This window comes from Otolemur garnettii, unplaced genomic scaffold, assembly GCF_000181295.1.
Source record: "Otolemur garnettii isolate 467f Iridium unplaced genomic scaffold, OtoGar3 scaffold00005, whole genome shotgun sequence".
NCBI lineage: Eukaryota > Metazoa > Chordata > Mammalia > Primates > Galagidae > Otolemur > Otolemur garnettii.
In genome coordinates, this window is record NW_003852400.1 from 783,842 (window position 1) to 806,691 (window position 22,850).

The 22,850-nt window shown below is 42.2% G+C and overlaps 1 protein-coding gene across 4 annotated transcripts in view; it reads left to right on the plus strand.

Moving 5' to 3' along the window:
* The window catches only part of NRCAM (neuronal cell adhesion molecule), an 88,035-nt gene extending 80,394 nt beyond the window's left edge, over positions 1–7,641 (plus strand). For all 4 annotated transcript variants that reach the window (XM_012811259.1, XM_012811266.1, XM_012811275.2 and 1 more), the window contains one exon: positions 7,404–7,641. In XM_012811259.1, coding sequence (XP_012666713.1) covers positions 7,404–7,641 — 238 coding nt within the window. The remainder of the gene's footprint in view (positions 1–7,403) is intronic.
* Positions 7,642–22,850: the final 15,209 nt, after the last annotated feature.

A 22,850-nucleotide genomic window follows, 5' to 3' on the forward strand; every position in this document is an offset into this window, starting at 1 on the left:
GGTCCGGGCTGGGGATTCGAACCTGCCACCTTAGGTGTACGTGGCTGGCGCCTTAGCCGGTTGAGCTATAGGCGCCGAGCCAGAATCTTTATTTTTAATAATACACTTAAGTATTGCTCTCTTCCCTAAATTACCAGGGTCCTGTCTCTGATTTGTATCTTCTGGAAGATTTAAGCTGTGCGTTATTTATTAATTCTTATTCTCTTTCATTCCAAAAAATAAATTATTATGCTATCACACATACACATAGACACACACAAAATTAGGACTATTGCCTAATATAAATTAATTCCGTTTATGATTTGATCGTTCTCCATCCTAAGGATGAAACTATTTCTATAACTGTTGGCTCTGAGTCAGATGATATTTCTTAGTGCAAGAGGGATGGAACTTTAGTGGTGGCCCTATATGATTTTTTTTTCGTGTGCTATAACCCTGTGCCTTACTCCAACTCCCAGCCCTAAGCAGTTACCCTCTGGTGGAAGCCTGCAGCTCTGTTTGTTTGTTTCTTTAATTATACAGACAGTAGGATCTGCATCCTTACTAGCATATAGAAAAATCAGAGAAACAATGCAACCAACAGTGTAAGTATTTTTTTATTCTTTAGATCCATTCTTCTCAAAACCAGAATCAAATTAGGTCATGAACCATATACCCATGGTAATTGAACTCATAACTTACTGCATAATTGAGATCTCTTTCCATAGGAATCTTGTCATTCATATGTCCACAGCCTTGTGACAAGCATGCTAACCTGTGCTCATAAGGCTTGAATGATGCCAGATGTGTTATATATTTCAGATTTATTCTGCTCACAAACATGACCTGGTTAGCAAACAGAGTAATGATAGACTCTTAGTGGGTTGGAAAGAATGTTTGGGTCATGAACATCTATAAAACTTTAGCATGGTATGGCCAGAGGAGGGGGGTAACTATAGGAAAATTAGACAAAATTATAACTGAATTATCTGGAGTTGCTGAATTTTATTCCATAGGCACGGAATGGTGGTATACAACTCTGAATCAAGTGATATTGAAAAAAGAAATTGAATTCCCTAAAATTTCAATTTTAGAGTATGAGAAAGGAAAGAATATATATTCCAGTACTTTGTCTACTATCATAAAATTAGGAAGGAATGAAATTTTTTTAATGAAGAAGAATTTCTAAAATGCCCACTGTCCATTGTTATTTCACAGTGAATTCATTCAACAGTATTTATTGAGTGCCTACTCTATGCCAGGCCTTGGGGATATTAAAGCCAATAGAATTTGGCATCACACTCGGAGTTTATAGTCTAGTGAGGGATACAGAGATATAAAAGAACGATTGACCAGAGTATGAAAAGTGCTATGAAAGAGACAAAACTAAGGTGCCAAGGAGCAAAAAGCCAAAGCCAAGTGGGCAGCAGAAAAGGAGGTGGTGCACAGGGTCTTTCCAGAGGAAGCAATGGTGGAAGTGAGTTTTCATATTGTGACATAAGCTTTTTTTCACTGCACAATGATCTTTATTCAGGAATTCAAGCATCAAGAATATATTTTGTAGCTATATATACACACTATATTAAACTTATTTTTCAATTCATTTAATCTTTGACATTCTGAGCTAACAGTTAGTACATGGTCTCTAATACATCCTGTGCTTAAAAGTTCTCATAAAAACATGGATGAATTTGTACTTGTCTTACTAAAGCTTTGTATACTATGTAACTAAATACATAAATGACTTTTAAGTCATCTATAACTATCTGATGCCTCTGATTTGGGAAACTACCCTTTCACATTTAAACCTGACTAGGTAGCTGGGCAGAGTGGTTCATTATGTAATCCCAGCACTTTGGAAGGCCAAGGTAGTAAGTAGTTTACAACCAGCCTGGGCAACATAGCAAGACCCTGTCTCTAAAAAGAATTTTTTTTAATTAGCTAGACATGGTAGCATTCACCTATAGTCATAACTACTCATGAGGCTGAGGCAAGAAGATCACTTGAGTCCAGGAGGTTGCACTGAGCTATGATCATGCCACTGTACTCCAGCCTAGGTGACAGAGACCCTGTTTTAGGAAGCAAAGGAGGGAGGGAGGAAGGAAAGAATGGAGAGAGAGGGAGGGCGAGGTGGGGGTGGAGAAGGGAGAGGAGGAAAGGGTGGATGGAAGGAAAACACAAATGAATCAGCTTGACAAGGTGACTTCTCTTAGCACAATATCAAAAGCAATTTATTTATTATTTCATTATAAAATGTATCCTTGATTTGAAAAAAGGCAAGCACTGATACAGTGCTTCACATAGACTTGTGACCACTCATCACATCTAGAAAGTTCTCTTTGTGTAGTACAAAGTATTTCTTAAGAAAAAAAAAAATCTCTCTCTGAGGTGGGAGCCTGGAGTGGAGAGAAGAGGAGATGAGTGATGGGGGATGGACACTTACAATTGTTGGGCACAACATGCCGGCCGCTGTGCTTGTGACTTACTTAACTTCTTCTCATTCAACTAGATTCTAATTATTAAAGTACAATGTTACATTATGCCACTTTTCCTTTTTCCCAAAGAGAAAGTTTAGAGCACTTCCACAGAGAGGTGGGTCCCTCTCATGAAGGAGAGAAGGTAGGAGAGAGACCCACATTTTACCACTTACTAAAGACTAGTCTTAAAAAGCTCTTGGGAACTTCAAATAGCTTTTCCCAGAAAGACTCTGCTGATAGAGTACCCAGTTCCTTCTGTTCTTTCAAGTTGAGCCTGTGTTGCCGTAGATGCTCTCTCATCCACTACCACCATTAAGTGGGCTGAATGAATGTTCCAGAGAGCCTTTTCTTGGCTGGTCATTAATCAGGATTGATAAAATTATGTATGTAAAAATTCAAATGAGTCTATGGGTAAATATTGGAGAAAGAGAATTTAATAATGTTGCTTGACACAAAAGTAACATGAAAGTCAATTTTATTTCTTTGTGCCAACAAACAATTAGAAGATCAGAATTTGAAAATTATTCTGGTTTTGAGAGCATAAAAATGTGATGTAGGAATAAAAGCAACAAAAAAGATATTCCACTGGTTCCAGAGCCCTGCATTACATTCTACTGATCAGTTTGTCTATCTCTGCACCAAACTACACGGTCATAGTAATAGAGCTTTTAATTAAGTCTTGATCAAGTCCTCCAACTTTGATTTTCTTCTTCAAGAGCTTTTTAAATATCCGTGGCCCTTTTCATTTACATATACATCTTAAAATTAGCTTGCCAAGATGTATATAAGAACCTGCTGGAAATAATTTGCATTGAAAGAGCAATGTAGAAAACATTAACATATTTTCTGTATGTGAGTCTTCCATCCATGGAATAGGGACATTCCTCCATTTATTTAGGTCTTCTTTAATAAATCTGAATAAAATGTTTTTGTTCCTCTTGGAAGTTTTACACATATATTGTTGGATTTGTTCTTAGGTACTGCACGTGTTATGGTATGTTAATCATCTAATTTTTAAAATTTCATTTTCTAATTGTTTCAAGAGCACAAATAAAACTGACCTTTATGCTAATATTACAGCAAACAATTCTCTTTTTATTCTAATATTTGTCTATAAATTCTTCTAGATTTTTTTACATACATAATCATATTGGTTATGAAGAATCATAGCTTCCTTTCATCTGTTTCTTTTTCTCAACAAAAGTGCTCAGTACTTCCCAAGCGGTTTTGAGTAGAAGTGCAGATAGCAGCAATCCTCATTATTATTTCTGATTTCAAATGGAAAGCTTTTTAACATTCAGCATCAAGGATGATATTCATTGTAGGTTTCTTTTTCTTTTTTTTTTTTTTTTGAGACTGAGTCTCACTATGTCACCCTCAGTAGAGTGCAGTGGAGATTGCTCACAGCAATCTCAACTCTTGGGCTTAAATGATCCACTTGTCTCATCCTCCCAAGTATCTGGGACTACAGATGCCCATTACAATTCCCCGCTATTTTTTTAGACACGAGGTCTCACTCTGGTTCTGGCTCAGGCTGGTCTGGAACCCATGAACTCAGGCAATCCACCCACCTTGGCCTCCCATAGTGCTAGGATTATAGGCGTGAACCAAGGCACCCAGCCTCACTGTAGGTTTCTTGTAGATACCCCTAAGCAGGTTAATGCTGATAGTTTCTTAAAGTTTTCTCTTTATCATGAATAGGTGTTGAATTTTATCATATACCTTTTGCTGAATCTACTGAGATAATCATAAACTATTTTAATTTTCTTTTGCTAAACTGGTGAATTATGTGAATTGAAGCTTTACGGCTAAAACAATCCTGCATTTCTGGACTAAACTCAATTTAAATATGACATATTATCTCTTTAGTAGATTGCTAAGTTAGATTTGCTCATCATTCACTTGGGTTTTCTCATCTTTGTTCACAAGTGAGTTTAGCCTCTAATTTGACTTTCTCAAAGTGTTGCTGTTGGTTTTAGATATCAGTGTCATTCTAGCCTCATAAAAATTATTAAAGGAGTGGATCTTCTAACATGTCCAAATTATAATACGTCCAAAATGGAATTTCTGACCTTCCTTCTGAAGCATGCTCCTCCCCACGGTAAGGGTAAGGCCCAGCTTCCTGTTGCTCAAACCAAAACTCTTGGTGTCAGTGTTCTTTTTTTTTTTTTTCTGTTACTCCAGTTAATCAGAAAATCCTACTGGCTCTAACTTTAAAAGATGTCTATGATCTGAACATTTTGTACCCCTCCACTTCTGTGCTCCATGTCTCACTCCTGGATCTTTACAGTAGTCTCTCCCGACTCCCTAGAGCACAGTTTGGCAAACCAAATATTTCAGACTTTATGGGACACAAGGCTCCTGCTGCAACTGCAATCCTGCTGTTGTGTTCCAAAAGCAGCCCCAGACAATACGTGATAAATGGACATGGCCCAGCTTCGCCATGGCCGGTCAACTTCGGCCCTCTAGGGTAGGCTGTTGTCAACCTTGATGACAGAGTAATGGTTCTGAAACGTAAGTCAGACCATGTCATTCATCCTTTGAAAACTCTCCAGGGACTTCCCCTCTCACTCAGAGTTCAGGCAGGATCTTTACAATGCCCCACAAGGCCCTGATAAGCCCTGTCACCTGTCTTGCTTTAACTTCTACTACTCATGTCCTGTCCCTCTCACTCAGCTCCAGTCACACCAGGCTCCTTGCTGATGCTAGATCACGCCAGGCTTGCCCCCACATTAGGGCCTTTGTACTGCTTACAACTCCTCTGGAGTCACTCTCCCTCCCTCCGGCTCTCCACCTGGCTATCTCAACACTTAAGTCATCAACCAAATGCCACTTCTTAATGAGGTTTTCTTGAACATCCAGTTTAAATGTCCACTCTCCATACCCTCCCCTAACACCTTCTGTCTTCTTTTTAAGCTCTATATTTTCCATAGCACTGGTCATCTTCTGACATAATATAGAACTAATTTTTTTATTACATCGGTTGTTGATTGTATTTTCCTCCACTAGAAGAAAACTCAGTGAGGTCAGAGTTTTAGCCAATTTTGTTTGCTTCTATATCCCCAGGCCTAGAACAACATCTGCCTTCAAAGTGGCACTCAATAAACATGTACTAGATGAAGGAATGGGTGGATAGATGCCTGACCAAAGAAATGCCACACACGAGAATTTACTGTACTGTATTCCTTGGGACAGTAGTTCTACAAAGCAGAATAAAACTAATAGCTGGCATCCAGGTGACAAAATTCTGCTCATTATTGAACTCTTCAGCAGAATCAACTGTCTCACCAAGTCTTAAGCCATAGTTCACATGAAGTGTTCAAGCAAACCCAGAAGTTAGTGATTAAAGACCAGAGATGTTGCATTAGCTATTTTTTTAAACAGGTTGGATACCAGATGCTTTGTCCTCTGAAGTACCCCAAACACAAGCCACCTCACTGTTCTGTGATACCTCCCTAGCTGTTTATTTACAGTGGTGAAAATATAGTTTAATTTGCAGCAAAAACTTGTGTATCCTTAAAATAGGTTCTTTTCAATAGCGTATGCCAGTGTCATAATTGCACTAGCACTATTACCCAGTCTTCAGAGTTTCTTCCTCAAGAAAAACTAAAAGGTATTGACAAAAGAACCAAGATACTTTTGCATCTTAAACTATTTGTATCTCGGCTAGAAAAAAAAAAGTCACTCTCTGAAACAGCAGAAGCAGGAAAGTCTTAGCATAAATTGCTGGATAAAATATTAGAGCTGAAGTGACCTCTCTTTTATATTAAGGCTTTTTATTATATTTTTGCTAATGTTGTGTGTTTCCTATTTTTTTGCCTTGCATTTTTATCCTCTGAAAGAAAACAAAATATTTGATCCTGTCATGGCCTATTTTCTGTTTTTCCTCCCAGATGTTCCCTGTTAAGGAATAGGCCAATGTATATGTCTAGCGACATGACCACATGGGTGGGCATTGTAAGGCATAATGACTATGACTTCCAGAAATTGTGCTTAGGGATTCAACACAAAAGGAAGCTAATAACAGTAATCATGAAAATAATAAGTCCTGTGAAGTTTTCTGAAAATACTCAGATTCCCACCTCATGAGGATAAGCTGCCTAACACGTAGGGAAACGTGATAGAGGTTAAGATGAGCGTACAGAGAATTTGCTTTTACATGTTTGGAATCATTCACATTCTTTAGAATTTGTTGGCATGCCATTCACAGTACAAATGTAGTGCCTTTAAGTGAAAATGTATGTTTTTCCAAATTGATAAATCTTTACCCGTTAACTAAAATTCTTACAGAAAAAAAAATCCTGTGTACTGTCAGTATAAGGATTTTGCTTTTCTTCTTAGGCTATTTTCATTTGTTTCTTCTGCATCCTTTTAATGGGATTTGTAGGTCTCTTGAAAGGTAAGGTTGAAGTTTACAAGTCTGGCCTGCACTTGATAACAACATTATTTGAAATGCAGGAATTTGCTTCTCCTCTGGCTCAGAAAAAAAAAAATCATATTTCACACTTAACCGAAATCATGCTCCATTCATATCCAAGGAATCAGAGATATTATGCAGTCTAACATACTAACTTTTCTACTTGCCATGAGCTTTTGCCCCCTTTGAATTTAAAATAGTGATGATTTTCAACTTTTCTCAATTTTTCCTTTTTTAATGCTTGTGATTATTTCTGGACTGCTTTCAATTCAGGAATCAGAATCTGTCATTGAAATTAACATGCACTGTCGGGAGCCATCCGCTCTACTGAAGACTTCATGATTCAACCATTTCTGCCCCTGACTTTCATTCCAACCCATCCTCGTCACTGACGTCAACCTGACAATTAGATCTGGCTAGAGACGCCCGGGACTCCAAATGCTTTTTCATAATTTGCATGCCTGATCTTTAAAAATGAAAAATGTTACCTAAATATTAGTCTCGATAAAAATGTTCTATCTTCCTTCCAGTGACGCAGAAGACCACAAGCCTTTGAAAAAGGGAAGTCGAACTCCTTCAGATAGGACTGTGAAAAAAGAAGACAGTGACGACAGCCTAGTTGACTATGGAGAAGGGGTTAATGGCCAGTTCAATGAAGACGGCTCCTTTATCGGACAGTACAGTGGTAAGAAAGAGAAAGAACCAGCTGAAGGAAATGAAAGCTCAGAGGCACCTTCTCCTGTCAACGCCATGAATTCCTTTGTTTAACTTTTAAGCTCTTTGCCAATATCCCATTTCTCTAGAATGTTTATCTCAAGCACTTGTTTGTCAGCCCTCTCATACTATGAACATATGGGTAGAGAGTATTTTTTCTGCTGTATGTTAATATTATGAGAACAGTTGGAGCAAAAGCATAACCCAAGTCAAAGGATAATGTTAATGTGAATTGGAATGCAAAGTGCAAACGTTTTTGTTCAAAATGGGTATTTTTGATTTCCTCAGAACTGATAAAAATGATGCAACATCATCAATAGATCATGCTATTTCCTCTTCAGGATACAGTTCCATATGATGCATGGAAAACGCTACACATGTAATGGACATACCTGTGTATGTTATCACAACATGGTTTGATACTTTGTTTATACTATCCTCAGCTGAACCCCTGAATATGAATTCCGTTTTCATTGTCAAGAGTGTTACTGTAGTATTCTCTAGACCTTCAATGTCTTTGTGGACATTGTCGTGAAATTGGTGGCTGTATGTCTAGCTATCGTTAGTCTTTTTGGGAGACTGTTAGGAACAGTATGTACAGTATATCCTTGCTAGATGAGTTAATCACGGCAGTCGCATTTGCTGATGCTTACTGAGACTCTGTTACCTGCTCTTGGCTCCTGTTACTCCGTAGGCTCCTTAACCTTCCAGGTATTACAGCAGCACCAGTGTTCTACGTTGTACATCATTTCTATGTTCAGTTGTTTTGAGGCATAAACAATGTATATTGCAATGCATTTCAGCATCTGTGCCATACTGAAAGAACCGAAAACAAATCACTCAAATTAGATTTTGAAAAATTGTTCTAGAGACCACAGGGCAAGACACAAGCAGTGCCTTCAGACGATAAGCATTCCACAGCACCCTGCACCCGACCGCGGCCGGTGCGGTCCATACTGAGTCCTAGATGGCTGTCGTTGTCTAAAAGTAACTTTCAAAAAGCAGAGTTAGTGAAAACTGCAATGCTGAAAAGAAAGGAAATGTGAAAATAAAAATTATAAGACAGTTTGTTTTAAAGAGCATTTCCTCTTAAGTATAACATGACAAAAGTCTTTGTCACCGATGGGAGCACACAGTGACTTTTGCAGTCCTTTTGCTTTCTGTTACTGATTCCGCAAGAAAGATGTCAACATGCTACAAAAGTAATAAAAACAAATTATTTCAAAACTAAAAGCAAACAGCCTGCCAACAGTGATCCATCATTCTCTAAGGCGTTACCCATGTGAGCTTTCAAAACTCTCCGCAGCATTAAGTGATGTGTGTGTACGCAAACGGCTACGGACACATTTCAGAATCTAAGAAATCTGACAAGTGCTTCACAGGCCAACAGTCAAAGGGATTACATCTACAATTTACAAAATAAATATACATATATATATTCTGTCCTATTCAGAAAAATGTCTAGCAAATGGTTTACCTCCAGATATGAAAATCTATACCAACCTATGGTTGAAGGAATGCTCAGTTTCATTTGCCAATAAATTGGTTTCTCATAACTTGCATCAAGTTTAATTTTAAGTAAAGCTTTTTATATGTAGATATTTTGTTGAATCTGTAAATACACTTAAAGTGTAGATGCTGTATGCTTATAGGAGTTACATACAAATAAACATGCAAAGAATGTTTATGTTGTACTGTATGAGAAGTAAGCTACTTAATGCAGTGCATGGGATTGGAGAGCATCTACTTAAATGACTTTGGGGTTTCCCCCCTTTTTTTGCTGTGAAACTGAACTAGTGGACTGTTCTACATATTCCAGCAGGTTTCTAGATGACACCTTCAGAGCTTTGCCTATGTGGCACAGTAGGCCTCGTCACCTGTCATCTTTGACATATGTAGGTAAAGCATAGTTGAAATAATCCCAGGTAAAGATGGCCCTACAGACTTCCGTGTCTCTATATCCACTTTTCACAGACCATCCCGTCTATTGGATGTGCAAAAAGACAAAACAGGCTTGCCTTGTCATCAGAGAGCACAGAGATAACAGTTACTTTAAATTTGCCAATGTTTGGGGAGAATAGTAAAAACGCCACTTTTTCCTCTTCCATACTGGTAGATGCTATATTTATCTGTGCATGAAGGGGTCACCTCTGTAATAGTGCAACAGATTTTGTATTAAAAATTAAATGTGGTTTTAAAAGTCCCTCTCTCTTTTGTAATTTATCATGTTCCTAGTAGAGTGTGAATGTCCGGGTAATGGTATATGTAACAGTACAGGCAAATGTGACTGGATTGCCACCAAAAAAGGAACTATTAAACAGTCTTGATCTCTTCGTGATTTTAACGTTTTCAAACATGTATGTCCTAATGTTGTAAAACAGTGAAATTTTTGATTTTTAATCTTACAAGCCTATCGTGTGCAGAACAAATTAAACATAAAACTACATACAGTATAAACAAAGCTAATCAAATAGGGCATCTAAATTTTTTTAATGAAAAGCAAGATTAGATATGATCAGCCTTTTGTAACATATTACCCAAATCACCAAGTAGGGAGGGGAGCTCTGAGCCAGCAGGAGGTCTTGTGGGTATGAGGCTAAAATGAGGGAGTGGTAAGAAGGGGCAGGGAGTATAAAATGTGGGGACAAGCCAGGACTTGGCTGTTTGCAGAGCTGGACAGGTTTGGGACAATTAGAGAAAAGGTTTAGGAAATCAGGTGTTCTTTCCTCTCCTTTCCAAAAGCCTGGCTCCTGGGGCCTGCTGCCAGGCATGACCCCTCTCTCCTGCTTGCCTGGGCCCAGACCCTCCCCAGCCACAGGAGGCCTCCCGCTTGGTGAGACAGCTTGGACATTTACAGATACCACGTGTCTGCCATCCACTCCCATTTCTCCACCTTCCTCCTTCTACTTGTCCCACACCTGTCCATCTGTGCAAACAGCCAAGTCCTGGCTTGTCCCCACGTTCTACCCCTGCCCCTTCTTTACCACTCCCTCATTTTAGCCTCATACCCACAAGACCTCCTGCTGGCTCAGAGCTCCCCTCCCTACTTGGTGATTTGGGTAACATGTTACATAAGTGAACTGTAAAATGCTGTATGGAGCTTGGTATTTCTACCCTGAAGGGCATGTCTGTCACTCCCTTGAGAACAGCACATCAGGGCCCCTGCACTGGGCCAGACTCCCAGTGGACTCTGTTCAGCAGAAGGGGCTGGTGAAATGTAGCCCTGACCACAAAAAGCACTGGTCTGTTGATGGTGCGAACCTTCTTGTTTAGATGGTTTACCGCGGCCCTCGTTTACCTCTAAGGGCTGATTCTGGAAATAGCTTGTGAAGGCGAGGGAAAGAACCCAGACTTCGCACCCAAACTAAGCCAATCCCTCCGGCTCACGAGAGTGTCCCGCGGTTACCACCAGAGGGCTCCCGTGCTTTATTCAGGGCAAAAGAAACGCGGTGGCAGGAAACTGCGGCCTCAGACAGTGCGGGCCAGTTCCGATGGCCAGACTGCGTTCTCAGATGTCCTGCTGCAGCAGGGCTCCCTGATGAGTTCTGTGCTTCCAGGGAGCAAGCATGTGAGCCTTGTCAACCTTCTCCCTCTTACTGAGGGGGGCCGGGGAGCTTCCGCCCTGGGAGAGGGCAGAGTCCACCGCGGCCACAGGGAGGGACACGTCCTGAAAAGGCTTCCCCACTTCTCCACGAGGATGCTGTTCTGTCTTGCACCGCTGGTTCCATACTTTGTGATAGTATCACAGAAAAAAGCAGTGTAAACACAGACATCTCTTATTTTTTTACTTAAAAAAAAGGGAGAGAATGCCACTAGAGTATATGAAGTAAATCGCCCTCGGTGGAGGTGGAAGGATCACTGGACTAGGTGGGGATGCCGGTTCCAGCTCTGCCATCTACTAGCTGTGTGACTGTGTTGGGGTGAACCCCCTAATACACCAGCTCTTCAGGCCAGCATGACAGATAGAAGGTAGTTGCTAAGGTACCTTTCTGCTTAAATCCTGTGATAACAACAACCACAGCATAATCTGAGCTCCCACCAGAGCCAGGTATTTTGCTAAGTGGGGAGGATTCAAGATGAGCAAAAGCAGATGTGGTTCTTGCTGCCGTGGAGGCTGACAACATGAACATCATCAAATAGCCACCTGATCAAACGCACACCTGCAAACTGAGGGGAAGGCACGTGCCTCTGTGACAGCAAATAATGGCAGCGCCCAACCTGGTGGAGGTGGTCAGGAAGGCTTCCCTGAACTGGGGTGAGCTGGGTTGAGCTGGGGACCAGGAGGAAGCGGGTAGGACAGAGCTATTGTACTGCAGAGGCCAGTGTCCCCAGAGCCAGTGCAAGGCCTGGCCATGCTGGAGCTTGAGGATCAATGACAAGCTTTTGTGTTTATTCTGTAGCAGTAGAAAGCAGGAAATAATTGAAGGGGTTTAAGTCAAGGGCTGTATGATTTGATTTGTGTTTTGTGGGTGGGGGAGCCATGGGATTTTGTGTGGAAGATGGACTAGAGGCCTTTGGGAAGCTATGCAGTAATTTAGACAAGAGATGGACGGAAGCTGGATCCAGGCCTAGCACTACAGATGGAGAGATGCAAGTGGATTCCAAAGATATTTAGGAAGCAAAACTGATGGGAATAATAGGTTAGGTGTGGGGAGTTGAGGGAAAGGGAGGTCTTAAGGAGGGTGCTTAGACTTCTGACCAGAAATGAAGTTCAGGTAGATGAGAACATCAGAGAAGAATCCGATTGGGGGGAAGGTTACACGTTCAGGTTAATAAATGAGGAGTTAGAAAACCTCTGAACCATCCAAGTGGAAATATCTAGTAAGAAATGGATATTCAAAAGATACTTTTAAGATGATGCACAGCAACTTAAGCCAAGGGGCTAAGACGAGATTGCCTGGGAAGGGGTGAGTACTGCTCCTCACTAAGAAACTCCCGCATAACAGTGGACAGGAAGAGGAAAACAGCATCTCCAGGACACCAGGAAACAGCAGCCAGAGAAGTCAGGAAGAAATAAGGAGCATGTGCTGTCTCAGAAGCCAGTGGAAGAGACTATTTCAAGACCAGAGAACGGTTTAAGTGTCACATAGGACTGGAAAGTCAAATCAGGATTGGAGAATACTTCTTGGATTTGAAGATATGGAGGTCATCCGGGACATTAATGAAAACTGTGTTGTGGCATGTGGTCCCAGGCTGCAATAGATGAAGAGTAGAAGGTGAGGACGTGGGGACCAGTCTTGCCAGTACCCACAGGGGCAGCCCATCAGTCCCTCAGCACAGTTTCATGACATCTCCATAGTGGTGTAATCTACACACCTCCAACCCACGGTCCCTCTGCTTCTCCCAACCCTTCAGCGTATTCCTCCCCTCCATCCCTTCTCCAGCACAGAGCTCACAGTCCATATTGAAAACGCTTTTATGCCACAGTCCTTTGCCCTTCCATCTTTTCTCAATACCTGTGGAGGTACCATGAGACTCAGGATCAAGTCTACTACCTGCTGGCCCCTGGGAGCTTGGAGGTAGAATACAGAGCAGTTTCACTATGAATTCACACGGTTTACCTCTCACCGGTGCCCAGGAGACCTGCTGCCTGGGCAGGATTCCTCCTCCTCCTGCTAGCAAACCAAAAGGCCTTCCTCCGTGTCCTCCCACCCTGCACCTGCACTTGGTGTAAAGACAGAGCCGCCCTTCCTCCTGTCTAGGGTCCAGGATCTGTCTTTCTACCAGGATCTGCACATCTCTTCCTCCTTGGCATATTCTCACCCCCCAGTTATCCCTAGTCCTCCTTCGCTGGATTGGCTATTGGCACTTAAACGGTTCAAGTCTCTCCCATCGCAGACAAACAACCCATTGAAACCTTCCTCTCCCCATCCCATCCAACCCCCCTTAGTTATCTTCTTCTCTCCTCCACTTCATAGCTGAAATAACACCAGGAAAAGTATGTGAGGATAATCACAGAAGCTCCTATTTGCCAGACAGTACATCCTTTGTTCCTTCCATAGCCATAAAACTTCTCCAGTCTCACTCAGTTTGCCCTATAGACACTGTCTTTCTTCAGCTGTAACTATTTCACTCATTATCCCCATGAATGACTCGGCAAGCTTTTTCTTTTTAAATCAGAGGTTCTCAGCCCACACGTTGGAATCAGCTGGGGCGTTTTAAAAGCCTACTGCCTACCCACCCACCCTCACAGCATCTCGGTTGTCTGAGATGTGGCTAAGAACATCTCGTGGTTTTCTAAATCTCCCCCAGATAATGCATAGCCAAGATTGCAACCGGTGTAAAGGAGCAACTTGTTCCCACACTATTGTGTGTGCACTTGAAAGTATTTAATGAACAGTATTTGAATACATTTCTTCACACAGCCCACGGCTGATCTCAGATTGCCTTGTATTCCTCTAATAGAAAAACATACCTAGAGAAAAAGGGTATGGCTGTTGGGAACATAAAATGGTACAGCCACTTTGGAAATACAGTTTGCCAGTTTCTTAAAATGTGAAGTATCAATTTAATATGTGACTCAGCAATCCCACTCTTAGGTCTATACCAAAGAGAAATGAAAACACATCCACACAAAGACTCGTACAGGAATGTTCAGAGAAACTTTAATCAAAATAACCAAAGAACAACTCACATGTATGTGACTAACAAAACACTATACCTGTCCGATTAATGGTATGACTATATAATTAAATGGAATATTATTCAGTAATTCTTTGAAAAGTACTAATATACACTGTGACATGGAAGGCCTTAAAAAACATTATGCTACATTAGAGAAGCCAGAAAAAAGAGCACATATTGCATGATTCTATTCACTTGAAATGTTCAGAAAAAGCAAACCTGTAAAAAGAGACAGTGGTTTCCTGAGACTTGGGAATGGGAACAAGGATTAACTCAATTGACATAAGGGATCTTACTGGAGTGATGAAAATGTTCTAAAACTGGATTATGTTGATGAGTGTAGAACTTGGTAAATTTAATAAAAGTCACTGAACTTTATACTTAAAACAAGTGAATTTACAGTATGTAAATTGTACCTGAATAAACCTGTTGGCAGAAACCCTAGGCTTCTGTTTGTCTGAGACGTGAATAGGGCTGTGTTTAAATGAGTTTACAAGGAGTACAGCAGCACATCGTGGGGCCTTCCCCTCCCTGTTCTCCTGTTTCCTCTGAGATGCCACAAGAGTAATGGTTCTCAAAGTGTGCCCCCCAGCACTGCAGCTTCAGCAACGCTTGTTAGAAATGCAAATCTTGGCCCATCCCAGATCTACTGAATCAGAAGGTCTGAAGATAATGACCAGCTACTGTGCTTTAATGAGCCCCCTGGGAGATTCTGATCTAGGCTAACTGGTGGAAAACATCGTGCTCAAGGTGCTGGCTGACCAGCTGCTCCCCTCTCCTACCCATAAAATACAAATGATTTATTTGTTTAGATCAAAAGAAGAAACTAGGCATTTTTCAGAATAGCAAAACACTTGAAATAACCCAAATGTCCATCAACAGGTAAATGAATAAATAAATTTTAGTATATCATACTAATGAAATGCTAATCAGCAATGAGGAGGAATGAACCACTGATACAGGTAACTCACCCTGCTGAGTTAAAGAAGCCAAACTCAGATGTGTCATTTACAGGAAACCCTGGAACAGACAAAACCAATCTATAATGACAGAAGAAGATCAGTGATTGCCTGGAGCAGGGGGTGGGGGGAATTTACCACAAAGGGGCGGAGAAACATTTAGGAATGATGGAAATGGTCTATGTCTTTATTATAGTGGTGGCTACAGCGGTGTTTTTACTCATCAGGACTCACAAAACTACATACTTACAGTGGATGTGCCCTGTTACATGAGTAAAGTCTCAATAAAGTTGATTTTGAGAGGAAAAAAGACTAAGCATAAGTGATTCTGATGCTTCTTGGTTCTGTCTTTCTCTTTGGTCTGCCTGCCCAAAGGGAGGGAGTGGGGGTGAGATGGAGGCATTCAGCTTTCCCTGTGTCCACGTGGTAAATGCAAGGGGTCAGGACCCAGGCTGGCCTTCTAGAGCAAGGTCTGTGGGAAACCCCTCTCTCCCACCCCACTTGGTAGTGGGGTTGGTGGCCATCTGGCATCTATGCACGCATGTCAGCTCTTGAAAACACTCAGACCACTCTAGGGGAGGTCTCAGGTCTAGAAATGGAAAATGGGGTGGGTATTAGAGAACCCAGTTATGGCTGTCCATAGTCTTCAGCCCATCTTTGAAATGAATCTATTTGATCTTCATCTGTCAGATGCCTACATCTGTGTTAGCAAATTGACTCCAAACTCAGAGGCTTCTTAACCCTGACAGCCTTGGCCTTGGCCTGTTCTATCCCTTTCCTACTAGGAGGGATGAGGAGAGAAAGATGGTCCCAGCCCAGGGAGACAGTCCTCCTGATTTGTGCCTCTGCTCTCCAGGCTTGTGATAGAGCACCTTCAGGGCTTTTGTGAAGCCTTAGCTTTTTGATTTCACCAGCCTGGCACCTGTGCTGTCTCTCTTCCCTCTTGTTTTCATCTCAGGCTTAGCTGGTACCACTCTCACCTTTGCTCACATAGGCCTCAACAGCATCCCTTGCCCTAGCTCTCAATTCTCTAACCAAATGAGATCTCATTGCCATCTCAAAATTAACCTGTTCAAGGCTTGGCACACATAGCACAGTGGTTATGGCGCCAGCCACATACACCGAGGCTGGCAGGTTCAAACCTGGCCCAGGCCATCGGAGCAACAATGACAACTGCAACAGAAAAAATAGCTGGGCATTGGGACGGTGCCTGTAGTACTAGCTACTTGGGACGACGAGGCAAGAGAATCACTAAATCCCAAGAGCTGAGGCTTCTGTGAGCTGTGATGTTATAGCACTCAACTCAGGGAGACATAGTGAGACTCTGTCTCAAAAAAAAAAAAAAAATTAACCTGTTCAAAATTTGTATTTGAATGGTTTTGAACTGTATAACCTCTTCACCCCTCCAGCATGCCTGTCTTGGTCCATTTGGGCTGCTCTAACAGAGTCTCATAGACTGAGTGGTTTGTAAAGAACAGAAATGTATTTCTCATAGTTCTGGAGGCTGGGAAGTCCAAGATCAAGGCCTCAGCAGCCTCAGTGTCTGGGGAGGGTCTGCTGCCTGGCCTTCTTTTTGTTGTGTCCTCACATGGTAGAAAGGACAAGGGAGCTCTCCAGGGTCCCTTTATAAAGGCACTAATCCCAATCAAAAGGGCTCCACCCTCATGTTCATCTCCAAAGGCCCCACCTCCTAATACTGGGGTTAGGATTTAACATATGAATCTGGGGGACATGTGCATTTAGTCTATAGCAATGCCTAGGCTCAGTAAATGGCACCACATTGGCTCAAGGAAAAACCCTCAGGAGTCATTGTTTAAGTTCCCTCACCCTGACAAATCCATGAGTCAGTTCTATAGGTCTGTTTCTAAAATATGTGCCAAACAAATCACATTCTCATCTCTGTCTCCCTCTGCACTCCTGCTTCCCACTTGCCCTCCTATATAAAGAGCAGGTTGGCAAACTTCTTTAAAAATCAGATAGTAAATAATTTAGGCTTTGTAGGCCATTCTGTCTCTGTTGCAACTATTCGTTATTGTAGAGCAAAAGCAGCCGGAGACAGCACTTAAATAAATGCATATGGCAATGTTCCAGTAAAGCACTATTTGCGATAACAGATTGCTGGCCAGATTCAGCCCATGGGCCATAGGTTGCTAACCTCTGCAATACAAAAATTAAGTAACTCCCTGCCTGTAACACTTCAAAGTCTCCCTGCACCACTTAAAAGAAAATCCAAATTTCTGACCAGGGACTCCCTTCCTCCCACTCTGCTCCAGCCACACCAGCCCCCTTTCTTTTCTTCACACATAACCTGTGTCCTTTCCCTCCCCAGAGGCTTTGCATTTGCTGTTCCCTCTGCCTGGAGGTTGTTCCCCCCAGGTCTCTGTGAAGTTCACACCTCATTCTCTAGGCTGCAGCAGGAACAGCGACTGCTGCACACACACCCTTCCCTCTGCTCCTCTCCCACACGTGTCACACTAACTGTTTTTCTTCTACTGTGTGTCAAGATCTGGAATGTACTATTTGTTTATTGCTGAGTGCCTGCATTCCACAACCAGAGCTCTAGAAGGTGGGCGCCTGGCTCTTGCGCTCACCACTATGCCCCTGATACCTGGATTCATGGGTCTTCTTCATCCCCAGATACTTACTGGGCACCTGGTGTGCGCCAAACACTGTTCTGGGCTCACAGTTGACACAAAATAAATATTGGTGGACTGAATTAAGGAGAGAGAGTGAATGCTCCCATTCCCAGATGCTTCCTACAAGCCTTGCTGAAGTACGCATGCAATCATTTTTCCACATACATCAGCATTTTTAGAGCAATTTCTTTACATTTCCATCCTCCTTTGAATGTGCATAGGACCACTATATTGATACTTGAACATACAACTCCATTTATGCCCCTTTACGAAGACACATAACCACCTTTGCAGGATTACATTTCCACCTTGGCTCAGGAAGCCCCCAGGAAGACATGTGGACATGGTTAAGTGAGGCCACACAGGACTGGAAAGAGTCTGGTGTGAGAAGCCTGGTTCTTAGCTAACCCAGGGACCTCTCGCCTTTAAATGGTGAGTATTCTCCTTTCCTCCCAGATTCCTATTCTCCAGATAAGAGGGCTACTTATTTGCATTCAGTGGGCATCTATACCTGAGACTGACAGCTAACTTCCCCAGACCACCAAGGCAAACGAGATGCCTTTCCCTTAGCACCCACGAATGTTGCTCCTTTTTGTGGTTTTCCTCTCAAGCTTGTTCTTTTCTGTCTTCTCTGGCCAAAAAGAAAAAAAGAAGTACTCTAAAAAGAAAAGATGTGATTTTATATAATACTTCTGGATACTACATACAAGAAATCAGGCATACAGCAGACTTTCACAAAAATATTGAAATCAAATATGTTTCCAAATAAGGCATTGCTGCATTGAATGGAGATACAGAGATATTAGAACAAGCAATGAATAACACATTCAATGGAAATCGATTAAGGAAGAGGACTGAGGAGGGCATGGTATGTCCCCATCTTTGGAGGGGAAGGGATATGAAATTTAGGGTCAGTAGTCTCTCTCACTTCTTCCTTCTCTGTATATCTCTCCAAATTCTCAAGAGGGCAATTGTGGTAATGGAGGCCAGTGAGACACCATTAGAAGCCTCATTTCATTTGCAATGCACCATGGGAACTCTCATTGAGCAGGTGCATCAGAGGCCTTGGGAGAAGATTCCACTCATCTCCAGAGCTGTGCCAATGCACTGAATGATGCTGCCCCAGCCTCCTGGTCCCCTCCCCTGGCCACATCCACAAAGGTAGAGATAAGGAAAGAAGCATTAGTATAAGCCTTAATACAATTTAAAATCCCCAAGGGAAAAGCTGCAATGGAAAGAAATGTCAAGTGTAAACGTGACCATGCAGTCTGTACAGACTGGACCTTTGCCCTCCCTTCCAAGTTCATATATTGAGGCCTCCATGCTGACTGTGACTGTCTTTGCAGATGGAGATTTTATGGATGAAATGAGTTCATAAGAATGAGGCCCTGATCCCATGGGATTAATGACTTATAAGAAGAGCTGCCAGAAAGCTTGCTCGCTCTCTCTTTTTTGTTCTCTCTCTCCCTCCCTGCTATGTGAGGACACACCAAGAGGGCAGCCATCTACAAACCAGAAAGAGAGCCCTCACCAGGAACCAAATTGACTGGCACCTTAATTTGGGACATCTAGCCTCCAAAACTATAAGAAAATACATTTCTGCTGTTTAAGCCACCCAGTCTATGGCGGCATTCTGTGATGGCAGCTGAGCAGACTGAGACTTAATCCTTTGCAAATCACACTCCTTGATGTTCTGTCCCCTAAATGCAAACAATCCTTGGGTTTTCCTACTTTACATATGTCTCCTTCTGTATGTTAAAAAATGAGGAGGAAGAAGAAAATACCCAACCTGCATTTAGGGCCTATTAAGTGCCATGCACTGTCTAAGGCGAGGTATCCACCCTTCCCATTAACACCCTCCCCAACCCGGTGAGGCAGCCCTACCTTTCATTCCTAGGACCACATCACTGTACAACAGATCTAGCATATGATCTCAAGTGTGTCTGACTCCAAAATACAAGCTCTTTCTCCACATAAATTGTTTCTCGTTGAATCTAAACTGCAGAAAATTAAAATCTGATATCAAAAATGGAGGGCCTTCAAGTCTGTCCAGTTGTGAAAGACTAATATTTAAAAAAAAAAAAAAAAAGTTTCAGCACCTGTAGCTGAAGTGGCTAAGGCGTCAGCCACATACACCAGAGATGGTGGGTTTGATTCTGGCCCAGGCCTGATAAACAATGACAACTACAACCAAAAAATAGCTGGAGGTTGTGGCCAGCACCTGTAGTCCCAGCTACTTGGGAGGCTGAGGCAAGAGAATCACGTAAGCCGAGGAGTTGGAAGTTGCTGTGAGCTGTGACGCCATAGCACTCTACCCAGGGCAATAGCTTGAGGCTCTGTCTCAAAAAAAAAAAAGTAATTCTATTCTCTTTAAAGACCAGGAATCCCTCCGTCCAAAGGCCATGGAAAGGAAAGACATGACCATCTCCAGACACACAGGTTTGGAGCTGTCTCTTTCTCTTTGAGGATTTTAGCATATAGAGCACAGCATGAGGACGGTTAATTTCTGAGAATCAGCAGAGTCAGAGATTCCTCAGCTTCCTCCAGACTTGCAAGTTGCTTCATAAAGTCCCTTAAATCTTGCTGGGACTGGTTAGGAGTTGTCATGGGTGTGTCATGATTGTTATTTTCCACAGAGAGGGGAGGGACGTGATGAGAATGTGAAAGTCCCGCCTGACTGCCGACCAGCTCTACTCTGCACCGCGAGCTCCAGACGCTGCCTTTGGGATCTCAGCCTTCCACCCTGCTCGTCCACACTCAGTCTGCCTTCTGTCTTGTGTGGATGAAGACAGGAAGAAGAAAGGCCAATTCCCAAGGTCTGAGTTTGCTCCTCTGCATCTAATTATTCTACAAAAGAATGAATTCTTCCATCAGACAATTTTTACATCTTTAGGCAGATAGCGAATGTCCATTGTTTCAGGAGAGCTGGAAAAATGCAAACAAGTGCGATCTCTGCACTCAGGGCACTTCCCCTGCAGAGAAATTAGAGACTCCATTTTGGATACCATATTTAATTAGGGATCTAGCACCAAGCCTGGTTGTAGTATAAAGACTATAATTAAAAACAGATGTCATTGTGGGCTGAAGTATACAGGTCCCAGAAGAGGACCTTGAAAATGGAATGGAATTTGGAAGGAAAATGGAAGAAAAGAGAGCATGGTAGACAGAATACTGCCCCCCAAAGAGTCTATAGCCTAACTAACCCCTGGAACCTGTGTGTACGTTACGTTATATGGTAAAAATGACTTTGTAAATGTGATGAAGAATCTTGAGATGGGGCTATTATCCTGGTGAGCTTGATAGAATCACAGAAGGACCAGCATTAGCAATAAGAGATGTGATGATGGAGGCGAAAGGTTTGAGCAACACAAGGAAGGAGCCAGTAGCATCCAGCCTAGGGGTTTCCAGCCTCTAGAAGCTGAAACAGGCCAGGAAACGTACTCTCTCCTCTGAGCCTCTGGAAGGAACCAGACCAGACAACCTTTGGCTTATGTTTAATGAGACTGATTCCAAACCTTCATAATTCTAAAGTAATAAATGTGTGTTGTTTTAAGGCCTATGAGCTTGTCGTAATTTGTCACAGCAGCGATAGGAAACTAATATACTAGGGAGCATTTAATTAGAAAAAGCAACAACATATATTTTTTAAAGTATGCCAAAGATTGTATTCAGTTCATTAATTAATGAGGGAACCAGGAAAATGTTATAGAGTTTTTTTGTTTTTTTTTTTTTTTACGTTTTTGGCCGGGGCTGAGTTTGAACCCGCCACATCCAGCATATGGGGCCGGTACCCTACTCCTTTGAGCTCCAGGCACCTCCCTCAAAAGAGAATTTTTTTACAACATATATAGGCCATTGGAAATGCCATAATCATTTGAGCAATATCTATATCTATTGATATCTACATGGAAATACTCAGTTGCACTGTATATGATACAGTTTGCATTTCCATGGACAAGAGTCACTTGGAATACTATCAGTATTCTAAGACAGCATTCTAAGACTCACAGAGTTGTAAAATAGCTCAAAGACAACGGAAGTCAGAGATTAACAGGAAGGATGCAGTACACAAGGTACCCAGTACTCTTGTTCATTTCAAAGCTTTTCGCAGTTGTTCCTGGCACAGTTCAGCGTGATGAGACAAGGGCTCTGGGAGTGTTGACTCTGCCATTAATACCTGTGTCAGCCCTGAACACCTGGGCTTTACCCTCCCTGCTTCCTTGCTGTATCAGGTCCTTCAGAGAGAATTGAAAGAAATGGTGGTGTATGTGTGGGCAAGTCACTTCACTTCTTTGTGCCTCTGTTCCTCATCTGGAAGAATAATTCAGCACCTGCCTCACAGGACTGATGTGGGGATTGAATTACTTGGTCCACTTCATTCTCCCACAAAACATCTCCAGTTTCGCTGGATTCCCTGAAGCCTTCAAGTGTGCTAGTGTGACTCAGTGCCACAAAGCCACCATACCGAGGAACAAAGTAAAATAAACACGGCATCTACCATGGGCTGTTAGAGTGGGAAAGATGGAAGGGGGCTCGGGCTAATGTGTGAGACTTTAGCTGAGTCTCTAGATTTTAGTTTCCTTATCTCTAGGACAGAGTTAAAACTATAATTGTCTCTGAATCCTTGCAGGTCTCACACTCTATGACTGTGTTAACGATTTTTGCATAGAAATTACATAACTTTTATACATTTATCAACAACTTTAAAATTTGATACATTTTAGCACTTTCCTATAAATATTAAAATGCATTTTTTAATTCTTACAGGAATTATAGAAACAAATTGGTGGACTTGAGTCCCCTCCTCTCTCCTAATGCCCCGCAGGCTCCATCTACCTCAGTCTCGGTGACCACAGCTCACCCAGGTAGATTCAGAGGTGAGAAGGCCGGGACAGCCTGAGGCCCAGGCCGCTGCAGGATGTATGGATCTTCTCATCTTTCAGCTGTGAGGGGAGGAACTGGGAAAGTTGCTTATAAGAGAAACCAAATAGTAAATCCCTGGGGGCCCCCTCCTGGTGCCAATGGGCTCTCTGCCTGGGGTCGC